Raw genomic sequence first — 21,891 nt, forward strand, 5'->3', positions numbered from 1 at the left:
GCCGTAGAACAAAGCAGGTGCTCAGGTGACATGGTTTAAAGAGCGACAAAATCCACTTAAGTGGATGGGTAAAACAAACACAGGACTTTCATCCAGCAGACCGTTTTTTTTTTTTGTTGCATGTGACTCAAAGGTCAACGTTGGGTGGCCAGCCCATTCTCATTCTGAAGTTATCAAATATAGCGACACCACGATGCCAAAACTGCCTTTTTGTGTCCACATGGTCCTCCGCAGATCGACATTGGTTGAGAATGCTGTCAGACAGAACTGGTCGTGGAGTTATTATACACCGACGGCACCTGCCGTGTCTGCATGATACGCCGATGGATAATAAGTATTTGCGTACACAGAATTAAACGAAATACCGTTTCGCACCAGCTCCTATCAGTGCATTTTAAAAAAATGCAGTAATAAATATTCTAAAGACAACTTTTGCTTTTCTTTTTAGATAAACTTAGAATGAATACTACTAAAAAAAAAAATCATTTTTTAAGTTTATTTCCGCAGGTTTATTTAACAAATGAACACTGTTAGGTTTTGAAAAAGAAAACTGAAAGGCTTTCAAGGCTTTCAAAAAACAGAGTACATGAGAAAAATGTTGCATTATATATTGATAGAGGTAAAAATAATTACACTCTACACATAATAATATAAATATTTTTACTTAAATATTTCACAACACTTATATACCATATGGAAATAGCAATAGTCTAATGTAATAATTTGGGAAAAATATGTGATTACGAATAAATAAAAAATATCTATATAATCTGAAGTAAAATAGAGCAAAGTAGCTCTCATGATCATTTTGTTTTGTAATTGTAGCCTATTTTTTGTTGTTGTTGTTTTTAAATCCACACTTTTTCATCCTCATAAAGGTGTGTAAACTTGACTCACAGAATCAGAAAATCAGAATCAGAATCAGAATTCTGATTTTTCTACTTTTCTCACTAACTATATATTGCATTTATTTTTATTTACGTCCTATTTGTTTTATTTGTTTATTTAGCCCATATTGTACCATTTGTTTTTGCTGGAATTCCATTTATTATTATTATTATTATTATTATTATTATTATTATTATTATTATTATTATTATTATTATGTTTAAGGCTTTTCTTTTATTTTTATTTTTAAATCTTGGATCGTTTTGTTTTTCTACATCCCCTTTTCTCGCGAGAGATTTTGACAAAAGTCGGGTCCCGTCCATAGGTCCCCTCTGATCAGTCCCAAACTGATCGATGACGCTCCCCTCAGCCAGCCAATAACGTGAAGGTAAACAGTGCGCGTGCAGCTGTCATGGACCCCCACAGCTCTCGCTCCTGTCCTGTCGGCAAAACTGGTGGGAGGAATTTAATTGAATTATAAAACATTAACAGAGCTGTCATCCATCCTTTTTTCCAGCTGTGTCAGAGTCCAAAACTGACCAAAAACTAACAGTCTTCTTCTACAATGACAGGCAAGTCTCAGTGTCTCTTCTTTAACCCTCTATGGTACAGCGTTGCCACATGGCAACAACCCCGTTGTAAGCTTTCTACACACAGATAATACATTCCAAGTTATGATGCAATGCATTAAAAAAGAGGTGGGGTTCTAAGTAAACCAATAGCAGTGTTTAAATTTGTCACACGACTTTCTGGAGGCCATTTTGAAACCCTGTTCTGCAGACATCATCGACGGGAGGAGCCTCACCATTTGACGCCTAGAAATTCAACAAAAAAAGTGTTTTTTTGAAGTTTTTCAACGGGAAAAAATATACACTCAACAATAGGTTAGTTAAGTTAATTATCATGTAGTTTCTTGCACTGTAGTCGATCAATAAATAATAGAAAATGTTAAAAATGTGTACTTTGCCATATGACAACACCGTGCCATTATGGATTGCTAGCCTGGCATGTTGATAACATTTTGTATTTAGTTATAGGCCTACTTTGCAATTGCATTGGTGTACACTGATCTTCTATAGTCTATAAACTATAATAATGCACTTTGTGAGTCCTTTCCACATTGCATATGATGATATTTGACACATCTTTCTTCCATTTACAGAATGAATGCAATTTTTTTTTTATGGTACATCGCGGAAAAAGGCTGAACTAGCCCTCCCACTAGATGATAGTGAAGATGACAAAGAATTCAGTGACGAGGAAAATGAGCTGCTGGAAACACAGAGTGAGAGTGATGAAGACAGTGAGACGGATGAAGATTATGAGCCAGAGAATGAGGACAGTGGGGACAGTGAGGACAGAGACAGTGAGGGCAATGGAGAGGGAGGACAGTGAGGATGAAAGTGAAGTGACAGGTATTACCAGTAAGAGAGTGTAAAATGGGTAACATCTTGACCCTAACCCTGTTCAGGCTACTGGGGATTGTTTATACTATAACATGAGTTTTAAAATAAATGTTACATACAATTTTAAACAAAACTCATATTTTCATTACTTTCCATTATGGTACGGTGTTGCCATATGGCAACGAACCCTAAAAACTACTAAAAAAATATTATTTTTTGAAAATGTCTCTTAATTATGTTTACTTGGTCTATTTTAAGACAAAAAAACACCCCAAACATTTTTTTACCAACTGGGATCATAGTGCGTACCATAGAGGGTTAATTGAATTATAAAACATTAACAGAGCTGTCATCCATCCTTTTTTCCAGCTGTGTCAGAGTCCAAAACTGACAAAAAACTAACAGTCTTCTTCTACAATGACAGGCAAGTCTCAGTGTCTCTTCTGTAAATGTCTCCTCTCTACAAAGCTTTTCTATTACACTTGACATGTGATTCTGCTCGTGAGAAATAGTAGCTAACCTCGCTTAGATAAATCATGTTGCTGTGTTTTGGGCGCAGATAGAGTTAAAGAGCTCGTGTCAAAGTGCCTGCAGGCCCGGGACATGGCTTACTGTCCCTACAGCCGCTTCCCTGTCGGTGCCGCCATACTGACAGCAGATGGCGCCATAATTACAGGTAATAACAACACAGGTGATTTCTGTCCTCTTCCAAAGTGCACAAATTAAACTGAAAACCGAAGGTGCGGACAATATGTAGTTCACCTAATCAAGTACAATCTCAAAGAACTTGTTGTTAACTTGAATGCACTTGTTTTTATTCTTGTTTGTCTTTATGCATGTACAGTGTTATATATTGTAACATAATGGACATATTTTGACATACTACTTCATATATTCTATTTTCTTTCCATTCCTTAAGGCAATATATAACCCAAGAGTAACTATAAGGTACCCCAATTTCCCCTTGGGGATCAATAAAGTGGGATATTGATAATTATGATACTTAATACTTTCCACAATTAAATATAATTGCCTACCTTTTACTTTAGAACATGAATTGTGGTTTTTCTAAAAAGGCACTACTTTGTTTTTGGATTCAAATGTTTATTTAAGAAAATGATGCACTCTCGATTAACTATCAACAATACATCATGTTGATATTGTTATTGATGGTGTTATTATTGTTATCATCATTTTTGTGATTTTTGTGATTTTTGTGCTTTTTTTTTCTTGTTTGGCTAACAACTTGGCTAAAAAATAACAGTTTTTTTAAATCTTAAAAGAATTTGAAAATCTGAAAATTATTATTCTTATCTCTTTTTCTCTTTTTTTTTGTACTGCACACCAAATGGCCTTGGCCTTTACTTTTTTACTTTTTCTTTTACTGTAATGCTCTCTCCATGTACACTTCATCATGTTCAATTTTTTAAATGTTCAAAATTTAAGAAAAAACAAAACATAAACAAAAAAAATTTTGCAAAATGTTTGCCACCCCATCTCCGAGTGGTCCCCTACAGTTAATATCCACCACTGCTCAAGTGTAGAAATGAGGGGAGATACAGGGGACACGCCCCCCTCAATATTTAGGAACATATTCACTTAATTTTTGCAACACTTTTAGAAACAGAAGTTATAAAGTGGTCATGAAGCAAAGGCAAAGTATAAAAGTCCCAAAAGTGGCTTTAAAGGTACAATAAATACTTATTTTGCTGTCTGTGAAGGAGTCCAAAGTATTTGTGTGTTTTCAGGCTGTAACGTGGAGAACGCCTCCTACGGTCTGACGGTGTGTGCTGAGCGGACGGCCATCCAGAGAGCCGTGGCGGAGGGACACAGTCAGTTCACCGCCATCGCTGTGACATGGTGAGACTCTCTGATGAAACATTTTATACAGCACATGTTCTGATTCATTTATCATTTTATTTTTATTTTATTTATTCATTTAGGTCAAGACCATATCACGTGTAATGGAGCTTTTTTTGTTTTTAATACAAAAGTAACAGAACAATGGCACAAAGCATGGTACAAATACAACTAATGTTACTTAAACAAAGGAAGGACATTTCAAAAGAGCATCTAGTTTACAGTAAAATTTTGGCTTATTTGTCTGTAATAACAAAATGAACTTAAACATAGATGGGCGGTCTAAATAATGCTTCTCTCTTTTACATAGTGACATCAAAGACAGTTTTGTGGGGCCGTGTGGAGCATGTCGACAGGTTCTCATGGAGGTGAGACATCTTTTATATGACTTTTACAGACAATAAATTACAAATACAATGCAAACTTTTTTGTTTGTCAATTTATTTTTCTCTGCAATTTGCAGCCAAGAAAACATAATTTTAGAAATATGTGAAATATGTCAGTTTGGAACAAGTTCAAATATTTTCTCTGCTCTGGTAGGTTTTTCTCTATTGTTCTGAGAAAAATGTAAACTTGAAATAAATTATAGACAAAATTATTTGATAAGAATTCTATTTTTTTGTTGTGTAAATTAACCAGGAACACTTTCTCTTCCCGTGTTGAATTTCATAATTAAAAAAAACAACAACTTTTTTTTTTTAGCAAACTATGTCATTTTCACTTCATTATCTGACAAAGGCAGCAAATATTTTTGTTCTTGGTTTCAGAGCATATTTAGTCTTTGTAAGGTAAAATATAATAAATAATATTTTGCATTGTTTTTTTCATTTTTTCACTTCACAGAGGTGAAGTGTAAATATTATGTAATAGTTTTTTTTTAACAACTTTTAAACAAAAACAGTTCAAGCGCACAACAGGATACTAGGTTTGGCTCTGTTTTATTAACAAATTACATTATATTAATTGGTGTCTGAGTGGGCCACACAAATGAGTTGGAATAATGATAATGAATATTAATATAAATCTTGGATATGAGACCATTTATACTTGGCATGTTGGGACTTTCTCCTTCAATACTGTCCATATGTTTCTCTCTCTCACCAGTTTGGATCAGACTGGATTGTATACTTGACCAAGCCGGACGGATCTTACAAAGAAACCAGCCTGAGTGAACTGTTGCCTCTGGCCTTTTCTCCAGCTCACCTCGCAAAGAAGTGATGAAGCTTCAGCAGCATCCATAGACATCATATTTAAGTACTTGTGTCCTTTTTTTGCTGCAGTTTCTGTTGTATTGTGATATAGGAACACAACAGTTGAGGAAAATAATAAAACATCTTCACAAAACATGTGTAATAATTTGATTTTATTTTTAATGTTATTGTATTATTTTATTTTATTTTATTTTATTTTATTTTATTTTATTTTATTTTATTTTATTTTATTTTATTTTATTTTATTTTGTTTTGTTTTATTTTGCAAGTTTTCTGGAAATGTATAAATGACGTATCAGCAGTGTCACGTGATAAGGGTGGGCGTGCCTGGAATCTGTTTCCGGAAACATGGAGGCTGTTGTGAGTGATGTTGTAGCTCCAGAAGACCTTTTAGTAAGTTTTCCTCTTATTAAAACCTCTTCACTTTTATAAAACATTCTTAGTAACACGTTACCGATACACAACGATATCCTTACAACACGTGTCAACTCGGTTAATGCTGAAATTTGGTTAAAAAGCGACGTGTCGTTGGATACTCTGACGCGTCACTTAGCAGCTAGCTAATGCTAACGATGATGTTTTTGGTCAAAAATGAAAACGTAATTTCCGCTCAAATATCTGCACGTCTCGTGCTAGAAATTATATTTACTTTTTGTGTACTTAGTGTCACAACAGCTGGCTTTTTTATTCAGAAATAAATTACACAATAAGCGATACATCTGCCAAAATAAACAACAAATGAGCTGATGTAACGTTAACATACGCAGTGAAAGGTTTCCGTTTTGCTGCCTTCCTGTAAACATGTAGTTTTTTTAAAAAAATAATTTCTGCTTTTTTTTACAGAAATTTGAGAAGAAATACAACAATGAGCTTGTGAAGGGAGCCGTCTCCAAAGAAACAAAGTTTGAGTATGCTTGGTGTCTGATCAGGAGTAAATACTCAGAGGACATCAAGAAGGGAATTGTGCTCTTGGAGGGTAAGTTAATGCAATATTTACTTTTATAAAAATTATTTTAAAAGCTATATGTTGCAATACAGACTTAAAGTGGCTTTCTGTGGCTGTTATTAATATTTTAGAGTTTTTAAAAATCTAATATATGGGCTTATACTCATTTATATAGAAAAGAATTGAAATACGTTATTAATCCCGTGAGGGAAATAGTTTTGTTGCAGCAGTAAATAAGGGAGAAGCAACTGAAGTTTGGGACTTTAACTTATTTGGCCTACAATGTAATTTTATAAGCTTTTCCTACATCGGCTTAGCCAGGCTCTGTACATTTGCTCAAAATCAGTATTTCTGTAATCTTGAAGGAATCTTGAAATTTGACTACATAGCCAGCTTATTTATTTGATTCTGCCTCTGTGTTGTAGGGGATTGATATGATGTTTTGCTGTAATTTTCTTTTATTTTGCTTCACATTTTGTTGAGCTGTAATGTTTGTTTGTATGTGAAGAAGTGAACTTGATGGTGGTTGAACGTCATAAAGATGACATTTTTACTAGATTACCGTAAACATATTTTTGGCCCTTACAAACTGTTTTCTTTTAACACATCAACTGGCTTATACAGTGACACTGATATATCTGTGATTTCCTCAAATTATGTGATAATATTGATATTTAAATTCATCAGTCCAGGTCTAGTTACACGTTGCTGTAAAAAATGATGTATTCGTTTTTCTTAGAACTTGTTCAGAAAGCAGCAAAGGACGATTCCCGGGACTTCCTGTTCTACCTTGCAGTGGCCAACTACAGACTCAAGGTTAGTTTCATGCTTAAAGTTGTGAAAACTTTGACATTTAAAAAAAAAAGAAAAAGTGAAAAAAGCATGTGTTTATATTTGTATCTGGAGCTTCACACATTCATGCAGATTTGTGGACTTTCATATGCAAAGAGCTTAGAATACTTTCTGTTTCCTTTCCTGTTCGTCTTCCAGGAATATGAGAAAGCCCTGAAGTACATCCGAACTCTTCTGAGGAACGAACCGGGGAACAAGCAGGCTCATGACCTGGAGAAACTCATCGACAAAGCCCTAAAGAAAGGTACGAACCAGTTTACTCAAGCATTGAACTTAGGTAAAATTTTGAGGTACTTGTACTTTAATTATTTAAATCTTCTGCTATTCTAGTCAGTTATTGTAAATCTTAAATACCTTTGCTGATTGAGATTATTAGTATAAAAAATATAATCAACAAATCAATTATAATATAGATTAAGGTAACAAAAAAGATTCAGATTCAGATTTTTCAGGGGATTTCACAAATTATCCAATATGCAGAGTAAATAGCTCAAATTAAAACTAAAATTAGCTCCACCTTTATCTGCTGCAGCATTTAAGTGATACACACAGTAATGCGACAATAATTATGATCTAACAATGAAATAAATATTTTTCTTCAATGGGCCATTCTACATAATAAGTACTTTTATTTTGGTACTTTAAAGACAAAATATTTAACTTTTCTGCATTAAAATGTCCAAAAACAACTATAATAATGTTGTATGTTTTGAGTTGTGTACTTAGATAATTCCAGATGTTTCAAACAATGTTGAAACACAGAGAAATCTGTCATTTTAACCACCCCAATGTCATTTCGTCACCATTTCCTGTCGGTGACCTCATATCCCCTTTGCACATCAATCGGGGTTTTGGTGGTTCCTCTCAGAAAGGGATATTTCAATCCAGTTGAAGCCACGCTTTTTAGATCTCGGGTTGCTTTTATCTATATGAAGGATTTTAGTCATCAGGTGGCTGGAATCATAAGTTGTCAGAGAAACGAGCTGAGCAAAAATTAGCTGCAGCTCAGAATTTGATCAGGCATTTGTTGTTTTAGTGTGAATCCAAAATCCTGACATTCACGTATTGTTATCTAGACGGCTTGGTCGGCATGGCGATCGTCGGGGGAATCGGCGTTAGCTTGGTCGGTTTGGCAGGACTCATCGGCTTGGCTGTGACAAAGGGAGCTTCTAAATCCTAACGTGGACATGAGTGGACGTGTCTTCATAATGCTGGACTCACACACTGACCCTTCTCCTGAATAAAACATTAAAACATTGTGGCGAGCGCTTGAAAGATGTAACAGTTTGGTTTGAAGTTGTACTGCAACACATTAAAGGATTTGGGTAATGCCGATGGATAACAATATTATAACAGGGTTCAGATTCACCACATATGACATTACTTAGCTGTTAATTCACACACCATAGCATGGCACCTTCTCATTATTTGTGTAAATAAATTAGGATAGTCAAGGTGCAGCTAAAGTTTATATAATTTCTGATTAAGTTTGCACCTCAGCCTAAACTAAGTTCATATTTTGTATAAAGATCTTCAAAGAAGTGCAGTTGTGTTTCTGTAACTGTCTGCTTGTTGTTTTTGACATGAAGAAATGTTAAGGAAAGTGTTGTTAGTGCAGTAGGAAGTGCAGCTTGTGATGCCAAAAGCGACAGTGTGATTTTTGTGCTGGTGAGGTAGCGGTGACTCGGCCATAATGTTGGTTGAAGCCTGTAATTCCAGCTGCTGCTCTGGAGGCAATGAGGAGACGTTTGCAATTATTTTGGAGACGAGGTCTCTTTCCATTTGTTCTAAATACTATACATTAAGGGAAACAATGCACTTATTGGAAATGAATACCTTTAATTAATACCTTTTTGTCATTTAAATGCATTTACCTGTACTACATTTAATGGGTTTTCCATCTTGTTAAATAAAATGATTTTGAACTGAGATTTTTTGTTGCCAAAAAATGATTGTCGAGCTGTTTAACCCTTTGAAACCTTGGAAAATTGGCTCAGTTTCTTTCAAAAATATAGGAGGCAGACAATGAGCAACTTAACAAAAAATTACCTGATAATAAAAAAACAGGGAAAACAAGAAAATGAACCAAAAATAATTCTGCAAAAATAGAATATTAAATATGTAATAAGGAAATAAGGATAATTTTTAATATAGTTCTCTGCACATTTTCCCAAAATTTCCATTTATTTCCCAATAAAAATAATTTTCCAAGTGTAGCATTTTTCTAGTTCTTTGTGGGACATTTGAAAAGTTATATTGCTCCACATATCAGAGGTTTAATAACAACTGCCACACAGAGATGGGTTATTTCTTTTGAGATCTGTTTTGCAAGAGAGAGCAGAGTACAGCGGAAGAAATGTGCGAAAAAAAATAGAGGACATACAGGAAACATACAGTAGTCATACAAATACTGATAACGCCAACAGCATCAGACATGCTATCATCAGAACAGGCTGTTCTTATTCTTCTACATGATAAAAGGTCTGATGGACCCTTGAATTTTATTAGCCCCTGTCTTAAGCAAGTTTGAACAAATTCTGTATTATTTAATTTTTTGTCTTTCCATCTTTCTTTTGTATTGTTGTAGACACTGTCATTTTATATAAAAAATGATAAATTAAAAAGACATACAATAATCAGAAACCAGATGTCTCTAAATTATTCTGATATTATACACACAGTGTCCCTGTTGCTATGGTTACTCATTTTAAGTAAGAGGCTCGTACTGTGTAACCACTGCATTCATTTATAGCTTTATATGTAAAAAGTAAAGTTAAAAAAATAAGTGTCTAAGAGAAGGAGGAGTTGAATGCATACGAAACAGTATCATCTGCATAAAAAAGTACATAATGAGCATATCTTGTGTTTCTGACTGTTGTACCAGGAAACTAATTTTCCATTGACGCCAACCTGCACCAGATCAATCAGAAATAAAAGACAACTCGCAGCCAATCAGAACTGAGGATTCACCCAGACTACAGTATAATTCTAGCACTATATTTTGCAAGTATTTTATATGTAAAAAGTAAAGTTGAGAAAAAGTCAAGTGTCTTAAGAGAAGGAGGATATAAATGCCTACAAAACAGTATCATCTGCATAAAACAGATCATCACGAGTATATCTCGTGTTGACACCAGGAAACTGTAATTTTCCATTGATGTCAGCCTGCACCGGATCAATTTATTAACGTCACTTTCAGAACTATGTTGTGTTTATGGATCAAAGTACAATTAGGTTCTTATCACTGTCATTTATTGACTCTTATAAATCTACAAGAAGGTTTTGGTGGACACTTTAAGAGACGATCACTATCTGAGCATTTAAGTCTTTAACGCTAAAATCGGGCTGTACACGTTATCACAAAAAAAAAAAAAACGTGCCTGGCCTCGTTCTGTCATCGCCGATCATCCTCACATCTTGACCCCGAGATGGATTCATGTCTGTGGCACCGTTTTACGACAGGAAGGCTTATGGAGGCTATCAGTTGTGGGGAGTGTTATCAGCCTCGTGGGGTGTTACTCATTAACTCACCTGACAGCACCGAAACTCCCCAGGGACAGATCAGTGAAAACAATAACCTTCTTTGGTGTGAAACGGGTGATTGAGTGTGTAAACGAACAGAAAAAGGATGGGTAGAGGTCTCCAAAAAATTAATATCCAAACAGAGGAGCATACAATAATGAGTTGTCCTCGTGCAGTTTTAACACTTTGTAGGAGGGCCGTTATACGCACATCATGTAGGTGCAAGGCTGTGAAAAACCAGCATAAACGAGGACACGAGGCGTTACCTTTTTTCTCATGTACGCAGTTTTAACACTTTAACATCAATGATTCATCAAAGCTGGTGTAATTCAGATCAGCTCCAGTGAGTTTTACGTACATGGGCCAATGTTCATTGAGTATCCGCCGGTTTAAGCACATATGACAGATATTAATGTGTAAGGGAAGAAAGGGAATACATCTGGGAACATGGTGTTTGGTTAAATTACACCCACGATGCATGTCATCACACGGTAATTTGAAGTTACTGTGTAATCCAGCAGAACAGCAGTTTATTGTCTGTCACCTTATATTACTGCAGACAGTGGCCATAAGAGACAGCGCACTGAGGTTTTCGTCACAATTTTTTGTGCAGTTAATGTGTAATATTCGTTCTCAGCTTTGATTATTTCCTTCCATCTTTTTACTGTATTATTTATAGACTTGGATTGTATTTACAGAGCAGACTGACTGACACCATGGCCTTATGGGTGGCAATGTCAGTCTCTTGGTCGGTTATCAGTTAGTCGGTCTATCACTTTGGTTGACATTTAAGGATTTCTGCAACTAGTGGATGGATTGGCACAAAATCTCGTACAGCCATTCATGCTGATTCATGATGAATCCAAATGTCTTTGGTGACCCCCCTGATTGGTATTGTGCATTTCTGCGAACCACAAATATGTTACATTTGCATGTTTCAGAGATATCTATGTTTCTGAGGTGTCATCATGAGGTGGAAGGGATGTTGGATGGCATGACACCAAAGCCTGCTAAGCTGCAGACCTCTGTTTGAGACTAAGCAAACAACAAAAATGTTTTCGTTTTGTTAGCAAGACATTTCTGTTTTTCCAGCAGCTTTTTAGTCTCCATATAAGGGTGTTTTTAGCTGCCAGTCGCTCTCTGTCCAGCGGCTCTATGGCCTTCAAACCTGAGTGGTTTTTAGTGATGTGTGGCCTTTTGTCCAGCTGGCTTTTAGCTCACAAACATGGGTGTATTTTAGTAACCTGAGGCTCTTTGTCCAGCAGCTTTTCAGCACCAAAAGCCTTTCTTCCAAAAAGCAAATGTATTCTACCTGCACAACCAGAGACATTGTCCTTGCAGTTTTGTTAAGTAAGAAAAACATGCTGAAACCTTTGAACACTTTCAAATCATAGCTTTTGATAATCATGACCTAAGAAACAACAGTTTAAGTTAAAGTTTGGAGAAAAACCACCCATGTGTACTATTTACTAAGAGTTCAACAGTCATAAACTCAGCTAATCTGCTCCATCAGGACTGTGTGGGTGTGCACTGATCAGATTGGACTGACAGTTGCCTTACAGCATGAGCAACGAACTATCATCATATTTTTATTCAAATAATGCATCAGTCTCATTGGTGCAATGTCATATTTGACATCACATTTTTTTAAGATTAAGCTCCACCCCAGAAGAACTAAGAAAAGAAAAAATCAAACACAGAAATCTCTGATGTGTGCAGAGAACCTAAAGTCCCGAAAGGTGACTTTTTGTGTTTGTGCAAAAGATAGTTATCTCGTGGGAACATGTTATTATCTTCTATCCTCTTATCTTATCTATAAAAAAGTATCATCTTTTGGGACTTTATGGACTCTGTATGTATGAAACAATCAAAAGTGTTTGAATTTTGGTAGAAATGTGTTTGTTAACCCTGCTTCCACAAGCTGTTTAATACTTTGAAAGCTAAACAAATTGGTTTGATTTATTTAAAAAAAAAAAAAAGAAGGAAAAGGCAATAAGCAACTTTGCAAATAAAGTCCCATAAAATTGAAAGAAATTAGTAAAAGGTGCCAAGAAAATGCCATGAACATTAGTTTTTAAAAAGGTGGGAATAAAGTATAGAAAACTATATCATGTATTTATTTATTTTAATTATATTACAAAAAATGTATACATTTTTTATTTAATTTTCAGTTGTGTTTCTTTTTTCTTTCTAGTTTTTGTTTTTACTTTTCTGTTTCTGTATATTTTTAGGTAATTTTCTTACAACTGTTTAAATAGCTTTATGCTAATTTGCTCATTGCCTTCTCTCGTGTTTTTGAAAGAAATCATATCAATTTCGTTCAGAAAGTTAAGCCTTTTTGTGAAAATTTGTTTCTAGGGCGCTGAAGCATCTTTTCACTTTTTCACAATCATTTCCAATGAGACAATCACTAAATGTAGAAAAGCATCCACTATATAATATGGTCATAAAATGAAATGCCTTATGTATGGGGTTAATTTGTGTGTGTGAGTAACTTAAAACATTGATTTAAAATGTCAGATTGTGGGTTTCATGTCAAATGTTTCCCCAAAGAAAACTGCTGAGCACACACAGTCCACGCCGTGCATTTCATAGGATATAATTCTGTACCTATAAAATAATAAAATCAACCTACGTAAACCAAGTTTTAATTGGCCTGAACCTTAAGAAATGTTCTAAGTGAAGCAAGAACTGCTCCCATCTCTTAAAACAGCAACTTCAATTAAAATGTTTTACAGCAGTTGTTCATATTCCTTTTGTAAATAAGCCAGCACACACAGACGTTTTTTTATTTTAATTGCATTTATCTCTCCTGTGCAGCCTCACCTGCGCTGCCATGTGAGTTATTCCTGAAAAGCACATGAATAAATGATGGGCATTTTTCCAGGTATCACTTAAAAAGACATCACATAAACTTTTGTTTTCACAGACGAAGCTGCTGTGGCTTTTGTATCTAATAACATAAACTCATCAGCAACCGACACTGCGGACAAGTGAGCTGTAAAAGTAGGTTTTGCAAACAGCTCGGCCATAAAATGAGACATTTATGGCGGGGCAGAACTGAGTTTCCAGAGGAACTCAGGTGGAGTGCACGAAACAGGCGAGTGATGTAGACTTAACCGGATTTGAATTTTTGCTTTTGTTTAAATGAAAACTGAGATTTCTGCCATCCTGCAGGAACAAGAATTATCTCAAATACTCTCAAAGTGTCTACAGTGTTAGTAAATGTGTTATTCCTCAAAATGATTCATTCACAAGATGTACTTTGGGGTTAAACAAAGCACAACAAAAAATGGTTAATCAATGTAAAAAAAGGGACAAAAATAGGATACGTGATTCAAACGCTTCCTGTGTTTTCACAGACTCTCTGACGTGTCACAGCAGGAGAAAGAATCTTTTTTAGCTGCTTTGCTTTCAAGGTCCTAAAGCGCTCTAAAATGTTGAGAATCTTTAAAATATAAAAATATAAGAAAATATTCACATTGACAGAGATTTTTTAAAAAGTGTATGTAAGTCATAAAATTTATAGTTTGAATTTGAAATAGTTTTGCACCCCAAAGCTGCCCATGTATACATCAAGCTACTGTGATGGGCAATTACAAATTTGTTAACCCTTGTGAGGACTTTGATTAAACTTTACAACCATTTGTGTTTCACCGCGATTCATTTACAAACTTTCTTGTGCAAACATGAACCTCCTACTTCCTTCTAGAAAACTGAACATCTAGGGTCGTCTTTTTTTTTTTCTTGGCGCTCTATTTCTGGAGCCTCATTTTTGACCTTTAGACAAACACTGGTTTATAAATCTCCCCACCTCTGCACACTTGAGGGCTCCGCCTGAAATGCAGCTTAAGATTTATCTTAATATTATCAGTGGGGTGAGCTCAGTGTGCCCTCGATTTGGCAATGCTGAGCCAGCCGCTATCAGGAGGATTATTAATGAAGACACACAAACACAGAAACTACGAGGTGAACTGGGTCACTTTAGACCTTTGGCTTTTGATTTAGCTTTGACTTTGCACTATAAAAGGAGAGTTCACCCCAAATCAAAAATGCATGTTTTTACTCTTACCTGTGGTGCTAGTTATCAGTTTAGTTTGTTTGCATCTTCAGCAAGCTGACCGTGCAACATTGATGAATAACTGAATGGGCCTACCAAAAATTAACAAGTAGGACCAGGAAGAGACTAAAAATGGCCACAAATACACACAAAAACAACACGATTAGATATAAAGGAACTATGAGGAGACACAAAACCGCTAAAAAGTAACACAAAATAACTACAAATAGACATCAAATAACCACAAGGAGACACAAAATAATTTCAAAATGTGCAAAACAACCACAGGGAAACACAAAATATTTGCAAAATGTGCACAACTACTGACAGAACAACCACGAAAAGAGACAAAATAATTACAAAATGTAAAAATCAACCACAAAAAGACACAAAACAATTACAAAGAGATGCAAAATAATTACAAAATGTGCAAAACCACTGCTAAGATATAAAATAATGACAAAGATAACGAAAAAACACACAAAGGGACTCAAAACAACTAAAGTAGACACAAAATTAACTCAGTAAGATACAAAATTACTTTGTGTTTCACTCCATTGTAGCAGAAATAGTGGGGCCCTTTGGACATCTTTGCCCAGGGGCCCATTGTCTCTTGATCCGCCCATGCCCAAGCATCGCTGAGCTAGCTAAAGTTAACAGCTCAGCCGAGGGGAACACCACTAATGTTACATCTCCTGCTGTCATGAGCCTCTGATCCATGAGTAGATACACACTTCCTTCTGTACGGTGGTACGTTTGGCAGATGTAGTTTGGTAGAGAGAAAATAGTTCCTACACCAAAATAATCCAGACTGATAAGTAGCGCTGCAGATGTATCTGCATTTTTTTATTTTGAGTTGAACTGCACCTTTGAGCCAGACCAATTACAAGTTGATACCTTTCCAAAATGTTACAAAACCTCGGGTGTGACGCTGAGTGATTGTAACCTTGCGTCTCACGGCCTTGAGATTTCTAAACCAAAACAATAAAACGAGGTGCAGATGTGTAAGTACAGTATGTACTGTAGTTCCAGTATGAAATCTGGACATTTTTCAGGGCAAGAGCCAACAGAAAAAAATACTTAAAACTTTTTGTAAATCGCCAATAATGTGCGATTGTTCATCAAAAAGAAAAAATGGGGCGGAGTATGTCTAATAAACATGCACAGTGCAATGTCATTAAGAGCAACTGATGACCATTGGACCCTGAGAGTGAGCCGATAAACACCTGTTCAGTTTCAGGGGTGTAAAATGGTGTGTGTGTGTGTGTGTGTGTGTGTGTGTGTGTGTGTGTGTGTGTGTGTGTGTGTGTGTGTGTGTGTGTGTGTGTGTGTGTGTGTGTGTGTGTGAGGGGCGGGAGGAGGAGAAAGCAACTTATATAAATCATTATACATATCTCTTGAGCCAGACACATCTCACAGGGACAGACGAGACACACCACAGATACACTCTCACACACTTACTGACTCCGTGAGCCAATTCTGATTTCTGCAAGTTTTACCAATTTCATAAACTGAGATCTGGATTTGTTTGACCGCTGGGCCGAGGACGGGTCATGGATCCAATTGTGGAAGTAGTGGCTCTGTTGCTGGGGTTCATCGGTTGGGTGATGGTGGGAATCGCCCTGCCGAACCGTTACTGGAGGACCTCCACGGTCGACGGGAACGTCATCACCACCTCCACCATCTATGAGAACTTGTGGATGTCGTGTGCGACCGATTCAACCGGGGTGCATAACTGCAGGGAGTTCCCCTCGCTGCTCAATTTGAGTGGTATGTTGACAAAAAACATCTATTTGCAGTAATTTATGTTTGATATGTCTTTATTTTTGGTTATCAGAACATCAATCATAGACAATTTTAACATAAAAATATTGTTATATTAGGTTGCTTTTTAAAGAATTTTTTTAATTTTAAAAGATTTTATGGGTTCTTGGACACCCTGAACTTTTGTGCTGAACTTTAAAGGCATTGGTGTGGTGGATATAGGGGGATATATTGGCAGAAATTGAATTTAATATAACAAGGGTGTTATCTTAAGTGTATAATCACCTGAAAATAAGAATTGCCATGTTTGTACCGAAGCGTGGAAAAGGCAAACCAAACACTGGCTCCACATTGTATCGGCAACAGTATTCAGCAGCCACTTTGCATTGAGCCAAACAACATTGTAAAAACACTGATTTTTACTGTAAAACTGCTTTTTTCAGTGTTTTTACCAGTTTAAATTACTGTGTCTGTTTGTTTCTCTGGATAATTTGGCTCCTGAATAATCTCCTTAATGTCTGGATTTTAAGTTATCAGAGAAAAAAAGGTGAGCGCACTTTAGCATGTGGTGGACAAGCCACCCATCTCCTACATGCCAAACAGCATAAGAGAAACATACATTTTCAACTTTCAACTGTTTTATTCAGTGCTTTTACCGGTTTATATTATTCAGATCATTCGTTTTAGAGAGGAAGAGACCTCTGTGGATAATTCGGCTTTGTAGAAACCTCCTAAATAATGACCACTGAAGTTTCAGCTCATTGCAATGTGCAGTCCCCACCACTAGAAGTCACTAATCCCCCCAAAATCATACACACTGTACCTTTAAATGTTTATAACAAGACATGTTTACATGAAGTCAGCATTTGCTTATTTCCTCACTGTATCCAGGTTACATCCAGGCATCTCGTGCCTTAATGATCACATCGATAGTGTTGGGCACCTTTGGACTGGTGGCGGCCCTGATAGGAATACAGTGCTCAAAGGCTGTGGAGGAAAACCCCGTCCTAAAAGGGAGGATCGCCGGCACTGCGGGAATCCTTTTCCTACTTCAAGGTAACAAATATAAGAAAAAGTTTTTAAAAAGTGTATTTCTGGAGTTTAGACTGGTTAGATTGAGTCCAGTGGTAGAGGAAGTACTCAAATCTTGTACTTAAAGATAAAATAGTAATACCACAGTGTAGAAGTACTCTGTTACAAGTTTAAGTCCTGCAATCAAATGTATCATAAAATAAGTAATTCATAAAATAAGTATCAAATAAAAGGCAAAGTCCTCATAAAAGATATTTCAGATTGATACATTATTAATTATATTAACAGGTTATATTAGTTTATGAATTTATGTTTTTATCACTTTAATGTTGCTGCTGGTAAAGGTGGAGCTCATTTTAATCACTTTATACTGCTGCTGGGTTACTTGTGAATTCCCTCCGAGAATCAATAAAGTTTTATGGCTTCACTTGTACAGCGCCTTTCTAGTCTTCTGAAGCGCTTGTAAACGAAATGTCACTTTCACCTCATTCACACACACACACACACACGCACGCACGCACGCACGCACGCACGCACGCACGCACGCACACACACACACACACACACACACACACACACACACACACACTGGCCGAGGTTTCCAGGCAAGGTGCCACTTGTTACTCAGTATTAATGCTCACACGGCATTTTTGGGTTTACCCGTGGATTGAACCGTCAATCTTCCAAATAGTGAAGGACCTGCTCCTTAACGAGGAATGATAACAACCAATCAACTAATTAATTGGTCGTTAAGAATTCAATTGATGATGTGAAATTTAATCGGTCAGACGATAGTCTATGCAATGTTGTCATAGTACATGTTGCTGTGAGCTTTGATTGACGAAAGAACACATTTAGTATTGTTTGAAATAAGCAATGTTTTTTTTTTTAAATTTTTTTAATAGAGATAAATCAATAGTTAATTTTACCAATAATCCATTAAAGAAAGTGCTTAACATTTGCAACTCTAATCTTCACCAATAATAATCCGTCAATATTTGTGTATTGATAGTATTTTAATCTAAATTTGAAAAATAATATAAGCTGTTCAATGAAGTCTATTTGGTTCATAGTAAATAAAAGAACAATATTTGCCTTTCAGATGATGTAGCAATTAAAGGGAGCCTATGAAGGGGGTTTGAAAGATTGAACTTTAGATTTTTTTTAAATAGCTAGGCTCCTCTCACCTCTATAAATTGTAAAATGGTTTAATCCGCCCTTACAGAATCAGAAAAAAGGAAGAAACAAATTAACCAACAAGCGACGCAAACAGACTTAAAAATAAAAATCTAAAGGTGCATTTAAGAGACTTGGATCAAGAGAGGAAGGATAGGGGCCCACACAAACTGCTTATGCAAAGGGCCCTGAATTTGGGCCCCCGTGCAGTAAAAGATTGAAGTCACATAAAATGAAAATACTAAGGAAAAAGTACAATAACCTTTCAGTCATACTTGTGTAAAGGTATTTTCACCATTTCCTAATACGGCACTAATAAATAGAGGAACTAATAATCTTTTTTTCACATTTAAATGGTCATGAATTTCCTTCTTCTTTCCTGCACAACTTCAGACTTCTGTGTAGCAATCTGGAAAATTCCCTTCTGCTTTCTCAACTATGTTTTTTTTTTTTATTATTTTACAGGTCTGTGTACAATGGTCTCAGTGTCCTGGTACGCCTTCAACATCACTCAGGATTTCTTTGACCCCTTCAACATGGGAACAAAGTAAGACAGCGGTGGTGGTGGAGAGTGATGAACATGAAGCTCACATCATGGGCTGACTGACGCTCTGCTTTGGTCGCAGGTACGAAATTGGCGAAGGACTTTACATTGGCTGGTGCTCCGCGGTGCTCGCCATCGTTGGAGGCGTCTGTCTCACCTGCTCCTGCAACATGGGCACACAGGAAAAATAGTGAGTAGTTGTTGACGTAAATACAATATGAACTAATTTACTGATGAATTTAATCAACTGCTGTGCATTTCCTTACTACCTTTTTTATTGCTCCGTAGTTCCTCCATACACTATATGTAAAAGTGTGAAAGCCACTTTTACATGTGAGCTTGTGAAATTAAAAAGTCGTTTATCTGAGGCTAAAAATATGTATTTATCAAATAATTAAGAAAGGGTATAAATGCATCAATATATCTAAAAACTGCAGTATAGAATAATTAATAGCAAAGTTTGACTTCAACAATCAAGATGCAGTTTTAAAAAGGAAATGAACGGCAGTGTGCATATATAAATTTAGAAATAAATGTACCAATTCAGTTCAGACAAAGAAAATTAAATTAGCTTAGCTTTCTCGTATTTTTTAGATAGTTATTCCTCTTAGAAGAACATTATACATATAAGCAAAGGTGAAAATGAAAAACGTTGGGTTGTTTTGAAGTAACAATAGCCGAGTTTGTCGCCCCCCAGTGGTCGGACAGATTTTTAGCTTACAGCCTTCTTATCATTTTATTGTGTAATAGTATTAATCTAATGTATAATATATTAATTTTTATCTTTTTAACTTTAACTGTTTTATCTGTTATATTACCTTTCACTTGTGGTTTTATTGCTTTTATTGTTTCAGATGTTGTTTTTGGTTTGTTTTTTTTATTTGTGCTTTGTATTTTATCCTAGCTCTACCCTAGCTTCTTCTTGCTTGTGTTCAATAGGACTGTAAAGCTTTACGTTGTGGTATCGTTGTTTATTATTATTATTATTATTATTATTATTATGGGCTTTTTCACTGAAGATATATTGACATGTCACAGTAGAAAAAGCACAAGTGTAAATTATATAAATTATGGCTGGATTCCATTTAGCTGCTTCACATTATTATGTCACATTATTATGACATATTGGGATCTCCAACCTCAGTGTCTAATGTTTTTATTTATGTTTCTTGTTTTGCAGCCCAACAGCTTATCAAGCCAGGGGAACTGTATATTCTGGACCTGCACCGACCAGGAGCGTGGCTGCTAGCACTTATGGCCGAAACGCTTACGTTTGAGCCGAATATCAAAAAAGGAACTTTTTGGAAGTTTTTATTGATACAACACATCCTGGTGTTCAGTTTTTACACTTAAGATGGAGCTTTTTGTCTGTGTGGAAAAACTAAAGGTCCATCTTGACGTTATAGCACCACTAACTGTATATAATCACTATATCAAGTGTGTATTCTTAAAAACGGACAGCACTGCATGTGTAAAAGTTGTAAAAAAGCTAAGCTTCATATCAACGCACAAATGTACTGTATGTATGCAATGATTCTATTTATGCTTAGCAAAAATACATTTACACAGAGTCTTTTACTTTGAAAGGAATCCAATCATATGATGATTTGCATCACCATTCAAAGGGGAAGGTCAAAACTGTGATAATCCAGATATTTGTGTGTTGTTTGTACATTTTTGTTGATAGTGTCTGTGAAAGAGGACGAGTTATCTGTACGTTGATGTTTTTCGTTTCTTTTTTTACGATAGCGCAAAATAAAGTGTGTCATGCTAATGTTATTGAAAATAATTTATTTTTGTGTGTGGTTTTTTTCATGTAAAAAATGGCATCATGACAAAAAAAATGTCATTTAATGGGTTAAAATTCAGAAAATCAGTGAATATTTGATATCTATGATAAGGACTGATTTTTGTTTTAAAAATTAACTCGATGAAAGTGGGGGCATTTCTAGGATTTTAGGACATTTTTAGGATTTGAGGACTTTTCTAGGATTTTAGGACATTTTTAGGATTTTAGGATCTCCTCAGGATTTGAGGATGTTTTTATGATTATAGGACTTTCTGAATTTTGGCATGTTTCCAGGATTTCAGGACATTTTCAGAATTTTAGGACTTTTCTAGGATTTTATGACCTTTCTGGGGTTTTAGGACTTTTCAAGGATCTGAGGACGTTTCTATGATTTCAGGACATTTTTAGGATTTTAGGACATTTCTATGATTTTAGTACGTTTCTATGATTTCAGGACATTTTTAGGATTTTGGGACATTTCTATGACTTTAATACGTTTCTATGATTTCAGAACATTTTTAGGATTTTAGGACATTTCTATTATTTTAGTACATTTCTATGATTTCAGAACATTTTTAGAATTTTAGTACATTTCCATAATTTGAGGATGTTTAAGGGTAACTATGAGCTACAGTAATATATCTGGAGGAGTGATTGGCAGTAATAGGCCTCCATAGAGGAGCCACACCTAATATGTTTACTTTCTGATTCTTGTTCATCTTAATGCAGAGTTAATTTGCTTAAACTGACAGGGTGCCTGTGTGGTCCATGCAGGGAGTGGGAGTGCCTTCAGTGTTAAAATAGTCCCTCCAATGGCTGCAGCCCACGTTTCCAGACCAAC

General features: G+C 35.7%; 3 protein-coding genes across 3 annotated transcripts; all 3 read left to right on the plus strand.

Moving 5' to 3' along the window:
- The first annotated feature begins 1,630 nt into the window (after positions 1-1,630).
- LOC121962297 (zgc:103586) lies at positions 1,631-5,498 on the plus strand. Its single transcript, XM_088073327.1, has 5 exons — positions 1,631-1,772; positions 2,854-2,970; positions 4,043-4,154; positions 4,465-4,522; positions 5,259-5,498. Exons 2-5 carry the CDS (start codon positions 2,898-2,900, stop codon positions 5,370-5,372), a joined length of 357 nt encoding a protein of 118 aa, XP_087929453.1. The 5' UTR covers positions 1,631-1,772; positions 2,854-2,897; the 3' UTR covers positions 5,373-5,498.
- A 129-nt stretch (positions 5,499-5,627) lies between these two features.
- Positions 5,628-9,092, plus strand: fis1 (fission, mitochondrial 1). Its single transcript, XM_042512532.2, has 5 exons — positions 5,628-5,758; positions 6,209-6,341; positions 7,051-7,127; positions 7,302-7,407; positions 8,240-9,092. Exons 1-5 carry the CDS (start codon positions 5,714-5,716, stop codon positions 8,341-8,343), a joined length of 465 nt encoding a protein of 154 aa, XP_042368466.1. The 5' UTR covers positions 5,628-5,713; the 3' UTR covers positions 8,344-9,092.
- A 7,045-nt stretch (positions 9,093-16,137) lies between these two features.
- cldn15a (claudin 15a) lies at positions 16,138-21,050 on the plus strand. Its single transcript, XM_088073328.1, has 5 exons — positions 16,138-16,515; positions 17,401-17,565; positions 19,183-19,264; positions 19,344-19,451; positions 20,442-21,050. Exons 1-5 carry the CDS (start codon positions 16,299-16,301, stop codon positions 20,536-20,538), a joined length of 669 nt encoding a protein of 222 aa, XP_087929454.1. The 5' UTR covers positions 16,138-16,298; the 3' UTR covers positions 20,539-21,050.
- Positions 21,051-21,891: the final 841 nt, after the last annotated feature.

This window comes from Plectropomus leopardus, chromosome 23 (assembly GCF_026936395.1).
Source record: "Plectropomus leopardus strain MGB_pleo_1.0 chromosome 23, ASM2693639v1, whole genome shotgun sequence".
Taxonomy (NCBI): Eukaryota; Metazoa; Chordata; class Actinopteri; order Perciformes; family Serranidae; genus Plectropomus; species Plectropomus leopardus.

Coding starts and splice junctions, on each gene's coding strand:
- LOC121962297 (XM_088073327.1), top strand. CDS start 2,898: ATGGCTTACTGTCCCTACAGCCGCTTCCCTGTCGGTGCCGCCATACTG. Junction 2,971..4,042: donor AGATGGCGCCATAATTACAG/GTAATAACAACA, acceptor GTGTGTTTTCAG/GCTGTAACGTGGAGAACGCC. Junction 4,523..5,258: donor GTCGACAGGTTCTCATGGAG/GTGAGACATCTT, acceptor CTCTCTCACCAG/TTTGGATCAGACTGGATTGT.
- fis1 (XM_042512532.2), top strand. CDS start 5,714: ATGGAGGCTGTTGTGAGTGATGTTGTAGCTCCAGAAGACCTTTTA. Junction 6,342..7,050: donor GGGAATTGTGCTCTTGGAGG/GTAAGTTAATGC, acceptor CGTTTTTCTTAG/AACTTGTTCAGAAAGCAGCA. Junction 7,408..8,239: donor CGACAAAGCCCTAAAGAAAG/GTACGAACCAGT, acceptor ATTGTTATCTAG/ACGGCTTGGTCGGCATGGCG.
- cldn15a (XM_088073328.1), top strand. CDS start 16,299: ATGGATCCAATTGTGGAAGTAGTGGCTCTGTTGCTGGGGTTCATCGGT. Junction 16,516..17,400: donor CTCGCTGCTCAATTTGAGTG/GTATGTTGACAA, acceptor CACTGTATCCAG/GTTACATCCAGGCATCTCGT. Junction 19,452..20,441: donor ATGGGCACACAGGAAAAATA/GTGAGTAGTTGT, acceptor CTTGTTTTGCAG/CCCAACAGCTTATCAAGCCA.